General features: G+C 40.6%; 1 protein-coding gene across 5 annotated transcripts in view; it reads right to left on the bottom strand.

The window, feature by feature from the left end:
• Positions 1 to 13,103, bottom strand: part of LOC130276714 (dipeptidase 2-like) — an 82,357-nt gene that overhangs the window by 4,805 nt on the left and 64,449 nt on the right. For all 5 annotated transcript variants that reach the window (XM_056526443.1, XM_056526440.1, XM_056526444.1 and 2 more), the window contains 5 exons: positions 11,227 to 11,368; positions 5,934 to 6,003; positions 3,969 to 4,145; positions 872 to 956; positions 186 to 261 (listed from right to left, as the gene is read on the bottom strand). In XM_056526443.1, coding sequence (XP_056382418.1) covers positions 186 to 261; positions 872 to 956; positions 3,969 to 4,145; positions 5,934 to 6,003; positions 11,227 to 11,368 — 550 coding nt within the window. The remainder of the gene's footprint in view (positions 1 to 185; positions 262 to 871; positions 957 to 3,968; positions 4,146 to 5,933; positions 6,004 to 11,226; positions 11,369 to 13,103) is intronic.

The following is a 13,103-nucleotide window of genomic DNA, read 5'->3' as shown; positions in this document are numbered from 1 at the left end:
AGAAAATTAAACATTCCACTGAAATAACCAATTTAAGATAAAGCTTTCCTCCAAAAAAGTTTGGCAGTACAGATTCTGTTTTGTGCCATTAATAACTTTATCCATATATACTATATTATTTTTATGAACGGTTTAGTACTGTACATGTAAATTTTCCATAAGCAATTCTAAAAAGAATTACTTACCCATTTACCCCATCATAATCTCCTCCAATTCCAATATATTCAGGTCCTGTTAGGTTCTTTATGTAGTCAAAATGGTCTAAAGGGAAAAGAAATAGGTATTGGGATGGGTACACACAGTCAGTTTCACTGGAAGTTTTCATTCCCAGTTAGTAAAGTGCTAAAAGATGCTCCAGAATTGTCATTTTATGTGGAATACAATGGTTTAGTAAAACAGACTTGGTGTCAGGTCCTTTAAAAATAATAAATGTTGTAATATACCAGTTTCTGTACTACAAAATGGTAGAAGGAAAAGCTTGCATCTTCAATCCACTTTCAAAAAGACATCACGTTTCCTATTTCTACCAAGAACACTCTGCTAACCCTAGACTGATATTTGTATTCCAGCCACAGTATTGCTGTGCGGGCACTTTTCATGGCACTGTAACTAATACAGCGTGCGTGGCTTACAATAGACAGCATAACTGGCATAAGGCCTTCTTTCCACATTGTTCTTTCTGTATTTTTTATTTTATTAGTATTATTATTATTTTTTTAACCATTAGGAATTTCAGGAGTGTTTTATAGTGTTGTACAAGTACAGGCAACCTCCACAGAAAACATGTCCCTATACAGTAGCAAAATATCAGTTATGTAATATATCATAACTTTATTATTTTTTTATGAGGGGATGACAAGAAAATCCAAACCTGCTAATGTAGATATGTTTGCTGGTTTCCTGCAAGCAATAAAATCCTTATGAAAATTCACCATCACTATTCCTTTATTCTTTTTCTGAAATCAAGCAGAAATTTAAGTAATTTAGGTGCTACTACAATGTTATATACCAATTCTCTAGTGTCAGGTTTTGCTGTCAGAGGAGGATCAGCAATTATGGAGATTTAAAGGGATTATCCAACCTGGTTGGACTTGATGGACGTATGTCTTTTTTCAACCATACTAACTATGTAACCTTTTAAAATTGATGATCGATATTCTGGATCGTCTATTATTAGATCAGAAGAGATTTTAGCTCCTGGAACACCCACAGATGAGCTGTTCTGTGTTTACAAGCACTTATACCTGCATTAAAGGGGTTATCAAGGAATAGAAAAACAGAGCTAATTTCTTTCAAAAACAGCTCCATGTCTGTCCCCAGGTTGTGTGTGGTATTACAACTTGGCTCCGTTCAGTTGAATGGAACTGAGCTGCAGAACCACACCCAACCTGGAGATAGATGGGGAGCGTTTTTGAAAGAAATTACCTCTGTTTTTCTATTTCTGGATGTGTTTTTAGTAGCAGCAGTGCAAGGTATTGCACTTTTGTCCCTTTCAAGTGAATGAGACAACATTGTAGTATCTTCCACCATCTCTAGTACAGCAATGAAGGTACAAGCGCTGGTAAACATTTAAGATGCTGCATGGTATTTTAGCTAATCTCATTCACATTGTAGAAAAAAATCAGCACTGATTTTTTGCAGATTTTTCACATTGACTTCAAAATCCAGAATAAATCCGCAATGAATTGTACTGTTGCAGATTTTACTGTGGATTACTTGCAGATCAAAGGCAAAAGCCACTATTGTTAAAAAAAAAAAAAAAAAGACTGCACCAGTGGTTACATGAATTTGAATCTCTTTGTGATCACTGGCTCCTTTTCAGGTGCTTCCATTTTGGTGACATGATCTTTTTGTGTAACTTGTCTACTTTGAAGGCCCTAGTCTCCTTAGACGTGGAATCTGAAGCTCCCCTGGGATCAACATCCTGGTGCCCAGACCGAATGGATCTCAATAGCCTCTGAATTTCTTTCCACTGGAAAAGTAAAAGTGGAGACATCCTCCTTCTTCTGCTGCTCAAAAGACGAGGGCTGTGTTAAAGGGGTATTCCATGAATTTTATTTTAGTTAACAGGGGCTGTAAAGTTAGTGTAGTTCATAATATAGTGTCTGTACCTGTGTGTGACTGTTTTCTCACAATTCTGCTGTGATTTTCACCCCAATATTTATTTTTATCAGCATATAAAATGACTGTTGTCTCAGATTTTTCCCAGGCTGCAATGTGGCCGAGACCTGACTCACTAGTCAGCTGATGACAGGGAGCCTGTCTGTTTACCCTACAATATACCCTACACTATCACCGCAACACCCAAGACCACCACACAATTCTCTCTCTTCTGTTGCAAGCAGCTCTTCAAGTCTTTGCTGAGGAACAGTTAACACCAGAGATCTCAGTACAAGTGATCCGCATCTGGAAGATCCCCAAAAAACAGTCATTCCAGTAAGTCTCAAGTCTATGTCTGCTGTCACTGAAACAAGTAAAGTCCTGCATATAGTCAAGTCAAGTACAATCTCGAGTCAAGTTAATTACAAGTATATTGGTCCAGCAAGCTGCGAGGTCCTTCTGGGTCCTCGCCACCTCTCTGGGAAATCTGGCCTTACCTGTGAAGATAATTCCATCTGTCTTATACTCAGTAAAGCCTCCATTTGACCATAACTGGTTGTGGACTCTCATTTTACTACTAGCAACTGGGATAGCGGAGAAATCGGGAGTGTGGTGTTCCGGAACACTAAAACCACACTGGCGTCACGAACACTAGGGGGTTAACAACATCTTGCCCCCACGGTTAATACCATCTGTTCCCACCACTCACACAGCTACACCCATGGTCCCGCCATACACAGGTGGTCCACCACAGTCCCATAACTGAAAGAAGATTAAAGTAAATATTCACTGACTACATGCAGGAGATTGTACCTGAGGACTTCCTTGCATGAGATCCTCAGAGTATAGGTTAAGTGGAAACATACTCTTAAAAGGCATACTCCGCCCCTAGACATCTTATCCCCTATCCAAAGGACCCCCGCGATCTTGGCTGCGGCACCCCAAACATCCGGTGCACTGAGCGAACTTCACTCCGTGCCAGATGGCTGGTGATGCGGGTGGAGGCTTGTGACGTCACTGTCATGCCCCCTCAATGTAAGTCTATGGGAGGGGGCATGACTGATATCACACCCCCTCCCATAGACTTGCATTCTGGGGGCGTGGCCATGACATCACGCACCCGACGCTCTAAACTAACGCCGGGTGCAGCAGGGAGATCCCGGGGGTCCCCAGTGGCAGGACCCCCGCGATCATACATCTTATCCCCTACCCTTTGAATACCCCTTTAAGCAATGTGTCTTCATTCATATGTGATAACTGCAAGTGCTCATCAGAAAGTAAGTAGATATTAAAGGGGTACTCCGGTGAAAACCTTTTCTTTTAAATCAATTGGTGGCAGAAAGATAAACATATTTGTAAATTACTTCTATAAAAAAATCTTAATCCTTCCTGTACTTATTAGCTGCTGAATACTACAGAGGAAATAATTTTCTTTTTGGAATGCTCTCTGATGACATCACAAGCACAGTTCTCTCTGCTGACGTTATTATAATAATAATAACACTTTATTGTTGTCCTTAGTGGGATTTGAACCCAAGTCCCCAGCACTGCAAGGCAGCAGTGCTAACCACTGAGCCACCATGCTGCCCTTAGCATACATCTGCTATGCACGGTTGCTAAAATGGACAGAGATGTCAGCAGAGAGCACTGTGCTCGTGATGTCATCAGTGTTCCAAAAAGAAAGGAATTTCCTCTGTAGCATTCAACAGCTAATAAGTACTGGAAGGATTAAGATTTTTTAATAGAAGTAATTTACAAATATGTTTAACTTTCTGCCACCAGTTGATTTAAAAGAAAAAAGGTTTTCACCGGAGTACCCCTTTAAGTTGAAGACACTTTCATTAGTTTTTTAGACAAACATTACTTACAATGCCAAGCAAAATGTCATCAGGAACATTGCGCTCTATCCCACATAGAGCAAAGACTGCAGAGTGACTAAATATAACTGGTGCTTTAGATATTGCTAGGACTGCTCGAGAAGTGTTGGATGAGGTATGAGACAGGTCAATGATCATACCTATTCTGTTCATTTCTCTTACAACTTCCTAAAAGAAAAGAAAAAAGAGAACATTCATCTTCATTCTATATTTAAGGATAACGTCATCTGTGTTATAGTTTGGGTTCTTGAAGTTTGTTGACCCAAAACATATTTATTCAAAGTTTTACTACAGACTAACATGCTTTTGCTACTATACCATTGCTTTTCACGTTTTTTAAAGAGGACCTGTAGCCAACTCAAAAGATAGGGGATAAGATGTTAGATCATGGCGGTCCTACCGCTGGGGACCCCCGCAATCTCAAGGCCGGAACCCCTGTCATACAGTGCACGGAGCAAACTCTGCTCCGTGCCTGATGACTGGCGACGCAAGCCACCATGCTCACTCCATTCACTTCTATGGGAAGAGGTGTGACGGCTATGTACTAGCCGTCATGCCCCCTCCCATAGACCTGAATGGAGGTGGCGTGACATCACAAACGCGGAAGCTGCAAGCTTCCGTGTTCCGGCCGCCGCCGCTGCAGGCCCTGAGAGCGAGGGGGTCCCCAGCGATGGGACCTCGGTGATCTAACATCTTTTCTCCTTTCCTTTGTATAGGGGATGTTTCCATCAGAGTACCCCTTTAATCTTAATCAGGTGGTAGGTGGATTATAGAGTCAGGGGATGTGAAAATTTTACATTGAGCGGTGATTATGCCTAATACAGACCCCATGACTGTATAATCCACCCATTACCTGATATTAAAATTAAGTTCACACCCGTCTGATAATTCCCCGAATGTCAGACAAATTATGAACCCACATATATTTGGGAATGAGAGGACATATCAAAAAAGGCGTTTGGGGGTTGGCCACAAGGTCCTCTTTTAGATTTCTTGCATGGCTCATAACTAAATGCAGCAACTCCTTTTGAGTGTTTACCAACAGAGTGACCCTTTAGGGCACCTGCTGTACAGGAAGATCATGCAACACCAACACAGCCCTATTTACTTTGCAATAGATCTTGGTTTGCCTGGTGCATTTTGGTTCACCTGGTGCAATTTTCTGTTAAGTAGCAAAAAAAAAAAAAACAAGAAAAGCCACGTGTTTTTACTACAAATTGCCATGGTTTAGTGAAGCAGATGATTTATTTTCTTTTTTACCAGTAAAAGACACATTTATCATGTTTTTTACCATGTTTTTATTGCACTGGCAATAAGAGCACTGAATGACTTTCAGCAATATATAGTAAAGATGCATTCAGATTTTCATATGCTCTGAATTTCCGGACACAACAGAACTGCACATTCTGTAAATCTAGCTGTGGTGTTAGACTCGGAATGTTAGTATTTATAAAACCTAAAATTATTTCCAAAAAATGTAAACAAGTGGTTAAGGATGATGGGACAGATCTTAGTCACTGTTCATCTTCTTGTCATTGACGTATCAGAAGGACCATCTAAAGTTAAAGATATGGACAAGTGATGTGGCATTGGATTTGGCCAAGACAATAGAATGATTGATTACCAAATGCTTCTTTTTTCTTTCTTTTTTCACTTGTTTCCATTTTTAGCCAAAGGGGGGAATTTATTAAGGGTTTCCGAATAGTGTTTTATGGAAATTTGTCAAAAATATATGCTCAATAGCTTTGAATGCTTAGGTGAGTGTGTCACACGTAAGTATTCTTTGGCTGGTAAGTTTCATTACCATACTGCAAAAATATTTTGTTGCAAACTCTTGCGCAATGTGACTCGGAGCACACTTACAGTCAACAGGGAAATTTCAACAAATGATAAATCCCCCCCCCCACCTTTACTAAAACTAGTAAAAAAAAAAAACTGTAGAACCACTCTACTTACTGCACCAAAATCGGTCAGGCTTTTCCTTCCTTGGTAGAATTTGTGTTGACCTCCACCAGATGTTTCTGCCCTGCAGATAAAAAACAAAGGGCTTTGTATTGTTGTCCGGGGGCCTGTGAATCACCTGTCTTACTGATTTGTTGCAAATTCGGAAGATCAATTCTATACATCTTAATGGGGATATTTCAAAAATTTCTGCAACAAATTTCCCCCATGTGAATTCATTCTCAGAGATTCCACTGCAAGAATCTAACATTGGTGTGAATCGGTCTTTTATTGACCCATTTAGAATTTTAGCAGTGGAAAATGTTGCCATGGAAATTGATCCGCTGAAAGATCTGCCAAGACCCAGCACATCACATAGTAGTTAGGTCCAGCTTTTTTCCCTTACATAATAATACACTGCCTGTGCTGGGAAACTGTTGATCTTCTGCTTTTCCAATCTCTTGTAGGCTGCACGCATGCCTGCGGTCTACAACAATAAGCCAAAGGCTTTCTGTTCAGTTGTACTTTTAGGGTGAATTCCCACGTGGCGTATTTTGCTACGTATTTGCTGCGTATTTGGTGTTGCATATTTTCCTACCCATTGACTTCAACAGGGAAAATAAAATATGCAGCAGCAAATACGCCGTGTGGGAACGTACCCTAAGGCTGTGTGTTTGCCCTAAGGATGCACACACAGTTAAAACCAGTGCTCATCTAGATACCAAGGTTGGCTTGTTTGCTCCATGAATATATAACTTCACAGAACAGGAGCAGAAAAACATTTAAATTTTGCTTTTCTTTTTGTTTTCACCTGCGGGCGTATTCTCTCAGCCTGCCTAGGGTACTCATACCACATGTTGAAAACCACTGGTGTAAGGCATGGTAACATAAATAGATATAATGCCACACACAAGCTTCTCTTTTTCATAAATTTGCTTTAGTGAAAGTTTTCATTCATGGAATACACAATCCAATCCGTATCAAAAGGATAGTAAAAACATACAAAATCACCCAAGGTGCACCTTCTGGACGCGGTAGACACTCCTCATTGTGCTGGAGATTTTCAGCCCATGTCCGGGCATCCTCAGGCCGAAGATTCTTCCTCTCACGGTGGTTGCTTATGCAGCAGCCTTATTAAACTACTATTCAGAAACTATAACTTGGCTGTACCTTTATGGCTCGATAGACAGCCCCTAGGTCTGCATGTAGTAATATTCCAGATTTATTTCAGAAATGCACTGTACATCAGGTAAAAAGGATATTAGTATGAGAGGGTATACAGTACACTGGATTCTGGGCACATGTGAAGGAACAGAGCAAACCCTACAATGGGTCCCGCTGGGTCCTTTGGACCCGGGTGGCACATTCACAGGGGTGGTAAATTACTTCCCCCAAGGAGATTTTTAACCCCTTCCTGACCCATGATGTACAGGCACGTTGGGCCAGCTGTCAGCAGCTGACATCTGCAGGTTATGACGGACATCGGAGCTAAATGCTTTGATCAACAGCGATCACGGCATTTAAACATTAAATGCAGATAATCCTTGGGGTATGGGGGAACCGACCCATCTGCAGCTCCGTTCTTATCGTTGGATCGACAATTGCTTAAATGGACACTCTCAGATATAAAAACTTTTTAGATGTTGTACATCTTGGAAAAACAATAGTTTTTCTAATATACTTCTTTATAAAATTTTATTAAAGAAAACTGCCTCCGAAAATCCCACCACTAGGGGTCCCCATACCTCCTGGGACACTGATAAGTCCCATAGCAGCATGGGGGTGTCCAAGGGTCATGGACACAAGATGGCTGATTGACAAGGCTGTAGGAGGAACACAGCAACACTGCTGTAGCACAGAGTTTTACCAATCGTGCCTCCAGCTGTTGCAAAACTACAACTCCAAGCATGCCTGGACAGTCAAAGGATGTCTGGGCATGCTGGGAGTTGTAGTTTTGCAACAGCTGTAGCACACAGCTGAAGGCAACACTGCTGCAAAAAAGAGTTATCCGAACCCTGTACCTCCAACTATTCCAAAACTACACTTCCCAGCATTACAGGAATGGAAAAGGATAATACACATAAATGACATAGGAAGATGTAAGAGAATGGCCTTTTTATAGTGCCCCTAGCTATATATAATTTTTTTCCCCAAACAACCACATTAACGAGGTACTCCTGTGGAAAAAAAAAATTGAAAATCAACTGGTGCCAGAAAGTTAAACAGATTTGTAAATTACTTCTTTTTAAAAATCTTAATCCTTCCAGTACTTATCAGCTGCTGTATACTCCATAGTATTTTTCTTTTTGAATTTCTTTTCTGTCTGACCACAGTGCTCTCTGCTGACACCTCTATCCATGTCAGGAACTGTCCAGACCAGGAGAGGTTTGCTATGGGGATTTGCTCCTGCTTTGGACTGTTCCTGACATGGACTGTTAGGCTAGGTTCAGACTACGGAATCTCCGGGCAGAAAATTTCAGTCTGAATCAGTCTGCGCTAGGACTGCGCGGACACTGCAGTCTCCCATAGACTGCAATGTGTTCCGCGCGGATTTCCGCCTGAAGAAAGAGCAACCCCTTTCTTCAGGCGGAAATTTCCAAGCGGATTTTCCGTTCACAAATTCCGCTTCACAAATTCCGAAGTGTGAACGGAAACCCATTAACTACACTGTGCATTTTAGCAAGCGGAATTTCCGCCTGCAATTTCAGCGAGGAATTGCAGGCGGAAATTCCGTAGTCTGAGCCTAGCCTTAGGGTGGGGATCTGTCTCCTTAAGAAAGTAACTTTCCCTTGTAAGAAATCTATATTTAATTCTTACAGTTAGCTCTGTATCACATATCAGTCACTAGTCTGCACCTCTGATGAAGCTCATGTCTGAGTGAAACTAGTTAGGTGGCAGTCTCTGTTAGGTTTTAAATTTTATTGTTGTCACGGTGAACAGCCTATTGGACTGCAGCCTTAGGCTAAAACATCATAATTAACAGTTTGAGCCATCAGTGTTAGCGGTATTTGCTGCAGTATTGGATGAAAGTCATCCCCAATACATCATAACACGGTTGAAGTCTATTATATTACCCTATAAACCGTGGCAATATTGGTATTTTTAACTCCCGTCTAATTTTAACTATAGGTTTAATAGAAGCTAAGTTTTATTAGGGGCTAATTGGCATATTTGTGCCTAGTTGGCACTTGTTTTTTGCACTTAATTGCCTTTCCTAATAAGGGTATTTGTGTTGATAGTTCGTATCACATATCACCTACAAGTTCTTATAAAAACTAATAAAACTGGCCCTTAATCAGGATGAAATGTCATTAACAGCTTTTGAGGTATGATCGAAACTGGTCCCTGAAAGTATCGATTAAAACTTGCCACGTCTTCAGTTTTAGTGGAAATTGCCTAAAACAAGCTCTTAGATAATCAGAATAACCTTTAATCATTATGTAATTAATATCTATGACTATAAATACCACCTGTTGTGAATAATAAAATAGGATTCATTTGCATTTGACTCTTTGAATGGTCGTGAGTCATTGTTTCCTCCGATTTGTCGTATTTGCTCTGGGCCTAAAGATCACGTTAACATATGGTGCCGAAACACAGGACGTCCTGGGAAGACTGATAAGCGGTTGCAGTTGACTTCGGACCCGCTTTCTTCCAACGTGGATGAGACAACCCGGGTCTAAGTGAGCACTTTCTCCTCCATTTTGCTATAAAGGGGTCTTTGACTAACTCCCTCTGACTTACACGTCTTTCTGAACCAGACAAAAGTACCCACGTGAGTAATCTATGTTTGTTTGTCTGTACTGTCTGAAATGTTTTATATGCTGTTTTGTCCATGAAACTATTTATTGATATTACATGCCCGTCCTTAGCCTGTCTTGCAAGGTTTAAAGGGGTTATACACCATAAGGTAATTTTAGTACGTACCTGCCAGACAGTAATGGACATGCTTAGGAAGTATCTGCGTTTGTCTTTGGGCTAAATGGCTATGCTGTGAGATTGCCATAACATTGTGGATAGCTTTTTGTGAACTGGCATTTCCTGTTTGAGTTTTCCTTTTTTGACTATAAATCCCATAATTCCATTTTCCTCCCTCCCACACATCAGCCATCCCACCCATTGAAACATAAATGAGCTGCATCCATTCAAAAGACCTGTGGTTTTCAATCAGAGTGCCTACAGCTGTTGCAGATTGATCTCTCTCCCACCAAGCGATCCCTCCACCCATTGAAGCAGACAGGCTCCCTGTCATCAGCTGACTAGTAAGTCAGGTCTCGGCCGCATTGCTACCTGGGAAAAATCTGAGACAACAGTCAATTTTGTATGTTGTTAAAAATAAATATTGGGGTGAAAATCACAGAAGAATTGTGAGAAAACCGTCAGGTACATACACTATATAATGAACTACACTTACTTTACAGCCCCTGTAGCATAGTCAAATAAAAATAATTCCTGGAATACCCGTTTGAGTATTGTATGGTTTAGGTCAAAGAGGAATTATGGTTTCCACTATCCCAAATTTTTTAGGAAAATGGAATATTGTAGTTTATTCCTGTTTTAAAATTGTATGTTGTAAGGGTTAATTCTGTGTCACACGAAGGTAGAATACTGTGGGTTATTCTTTTGAAATTGTGTGAGGTATAGCTGGGATTTTGTGGATAAATCTCCTTGGGAAAGTAGCTGGGAATTTGTGGGAAAGATTAGAGATTAATCTTTTTTTGTTGTAACCCATGTGTATTGATCTCTACGGTATCGTATTTGCTGACAGGTAATTTTGGGCCTAAAAATCCCATTAACATGGACAGAGGTGTCAGTAGAGAGCACTGCGGTCAGACAGAAAAGAAAGTCAAAAGGAAAAGCACTTCCTGTGGTGCATACAGCAGCTGATAAGTACTGGAAGGATTAAGATTTTTAAATAGAAGTAATTTACAAATCTTTTCAACTTTTTGGCACCAGTTGATTTTAAAAACATTGTTTTCCACCAGAGTACCCCTTTAACTTAAGAAGGTTTCCCTTGGAACCACTGGCTAATATAAATACGTCTGCTACCCCTCCGGTTCAAATTGTAACTCTTCTAAACAGCAAAAAAAACTATGTATATTACAAAGTACTTGAAATTCTCATGCTAAGATTTTTGTAAAATACATTTCCATTGATAAAGAACATAATATTGTCTTTGGCTATTGCTTCTGCAGCCTGAAAGATATATGACTATAATTTAACATTACTTCATCTACTGGAGAATAAATGTACTTGCACAACATGTAAAACAGCATTCATATAAAAAAAACATGGTTTTATACATTACCATGGAGTATTGCATGTGTGGGTTAGGGACATATATCTGGCACCAAGGTCATAGAACATCCTCAGGGCACCCAGGCTGCTGTCTATAATGTGTCCTCCTTCTAACCCAATTAGACAGGCAATCTTTTTTGTGCTTTCAATACCTGATTGGGAAGAAACACAAGGAATATATATAAATTAAATTACATTTTAGTAGTAGAGTCACATGTGCTGTATTTTGCTGCATATTTTCCTACCCAGTGAAGTTAATAGGTAGCTAAATCTGCTGCATTTTAGCAAAATCTGCTGCATTTTAGCAAAATCCGCTTCATATTTTGCTACCTATTGACTTCAATCGGTAGGAAAATATGCAGCAGCAAATACACAGCAAAATACAAAACCTGTGACCCTACGCTAAAGGAATATTCTAGTAAAATGAAAATGTTATATGCTCCCGGACATGTTCCTTACTTAAAATAAAAAAAGAAAGGGTGGGGGCCTGGGGGTACTTACCTACCCTGGCCCCCTACAGCACCTTCCGACCCCTCACTGCTTATCTCTTCTCCCGGCTTCCAAGAGGAGGAGTTGAAGCAGGACCTGACCTGCCCGCTCAGCCAATGGTTTATCCCTTCTTGGCCACTGACTGGCTGAGCAGGTAGGTCCTACTCTGACCTCTTGTCTCAGAAGCAGGAAGAAGAGCAGAAGAATGAAAGGAGCCGCATTGGGAGCTTCTTATACCCCTTTAATAAAAGTATATGTCAAATGGTCAAATAAAGCAAACAAAATTTGGATTTACGAAATAGTGAGCAGTCTTCACCAATGACAAACAATATTCTAGTTTTAAAATTTTCACTGAAAGTTATCAAATCAGATTAACCCCTTCATAATCAGCTATGTTTTGGTTCTTTATGACCAAAGCAAATTTTATCCTTTTAAAATGCTTCATTCTATATGTGTTTATTTTTCGTGTTTGTTAGTCTACCTTTACCTTTTCTTTCTTTTTTTGGGACATATCGGGCTAATTAATAAAAAATGGTGAAGATATCAATTAATTTTGTGGTTTTTGTGGGCAAAATAGTAAGAAATGGGAAAAATATCTTTAAGCTGTTCAATGAGTAGTATTTACTCAACTGTTTCTCTAATCGGGGCTGGTGCAAGGATTTTTGGCACCCCAGGCAAAACCTTATTGCAAAACTACAAACTCCCAGCATGCCCATTTGCAGTTTTGCAACAGCTGCAGGCACCCTCAGCGTGTGTGTGTGTAATATATATATATCTGGGAGTACATGTGACAACAGATCAAGTGACATAATATAACATGTGACCAACTTACTTACAGGTCCTTGAGACCTCCCACAGGTCCTTTATACTATCCAGACATAGGGATCCTGTCTAAGCATTAAAGTAACATACACCCCATTTATTAAACCAACAGGAGAACAAAGGGAGACCCTGCAGGAGAGCCCCCAGGTCACTGAGGGACTCAACCAGACAGGGCCTACAGGTGGTACAGGACTGTCACATACAGGGGCCATGGCGCTGAGGCACTTACAGGTAGCAGTCTTCAGTGCCAGTGCCTCTGTCTTCAGCGCCTCGATGCTTCTGTAATTTACAAGCGCAGAGCGGGTGAGGGGGTCTCCCGCGCACTGACACAGTAGCAGGACGGGAGAGAGGGGGCTAGGAGGATGCGGCCGGGGGCTGGTGTTTCTTGCACACCGCCCAGCGGGACCCCCACGATAAGACTAGGGGCGGAGTACCTCTTTAATGCCTCTACCCATGCAAAATGCATTTATATCTTGCAGGACGTCTGAAATAGGTGTGTGTGCAATTGGAGAGGTGTGCACTTTCTTTGGGAGAGGGGAATTTTTTCTTATCATTAGATTTTACATTTTTCTACTT

The sequence above is a fragment of the Hyla sarda genome, chromosome 6 (assembly GCF_029499605.1).
Source record: "Hyla sarda isolate aHylSar1 chromosome 6, aHylSar1.hap1, whole genome shotgun sequence".
NCBI lineage: Eukaryota > Metazoa > Chordata > Amphibia > Anura > Hylidae > Hyla > Hyla sarda.
The sequence above is the reverse complement of the archived record's forward strand: the minus strand, read 5'-3'. Positions and strand labels throughout refer to the sequence as shown.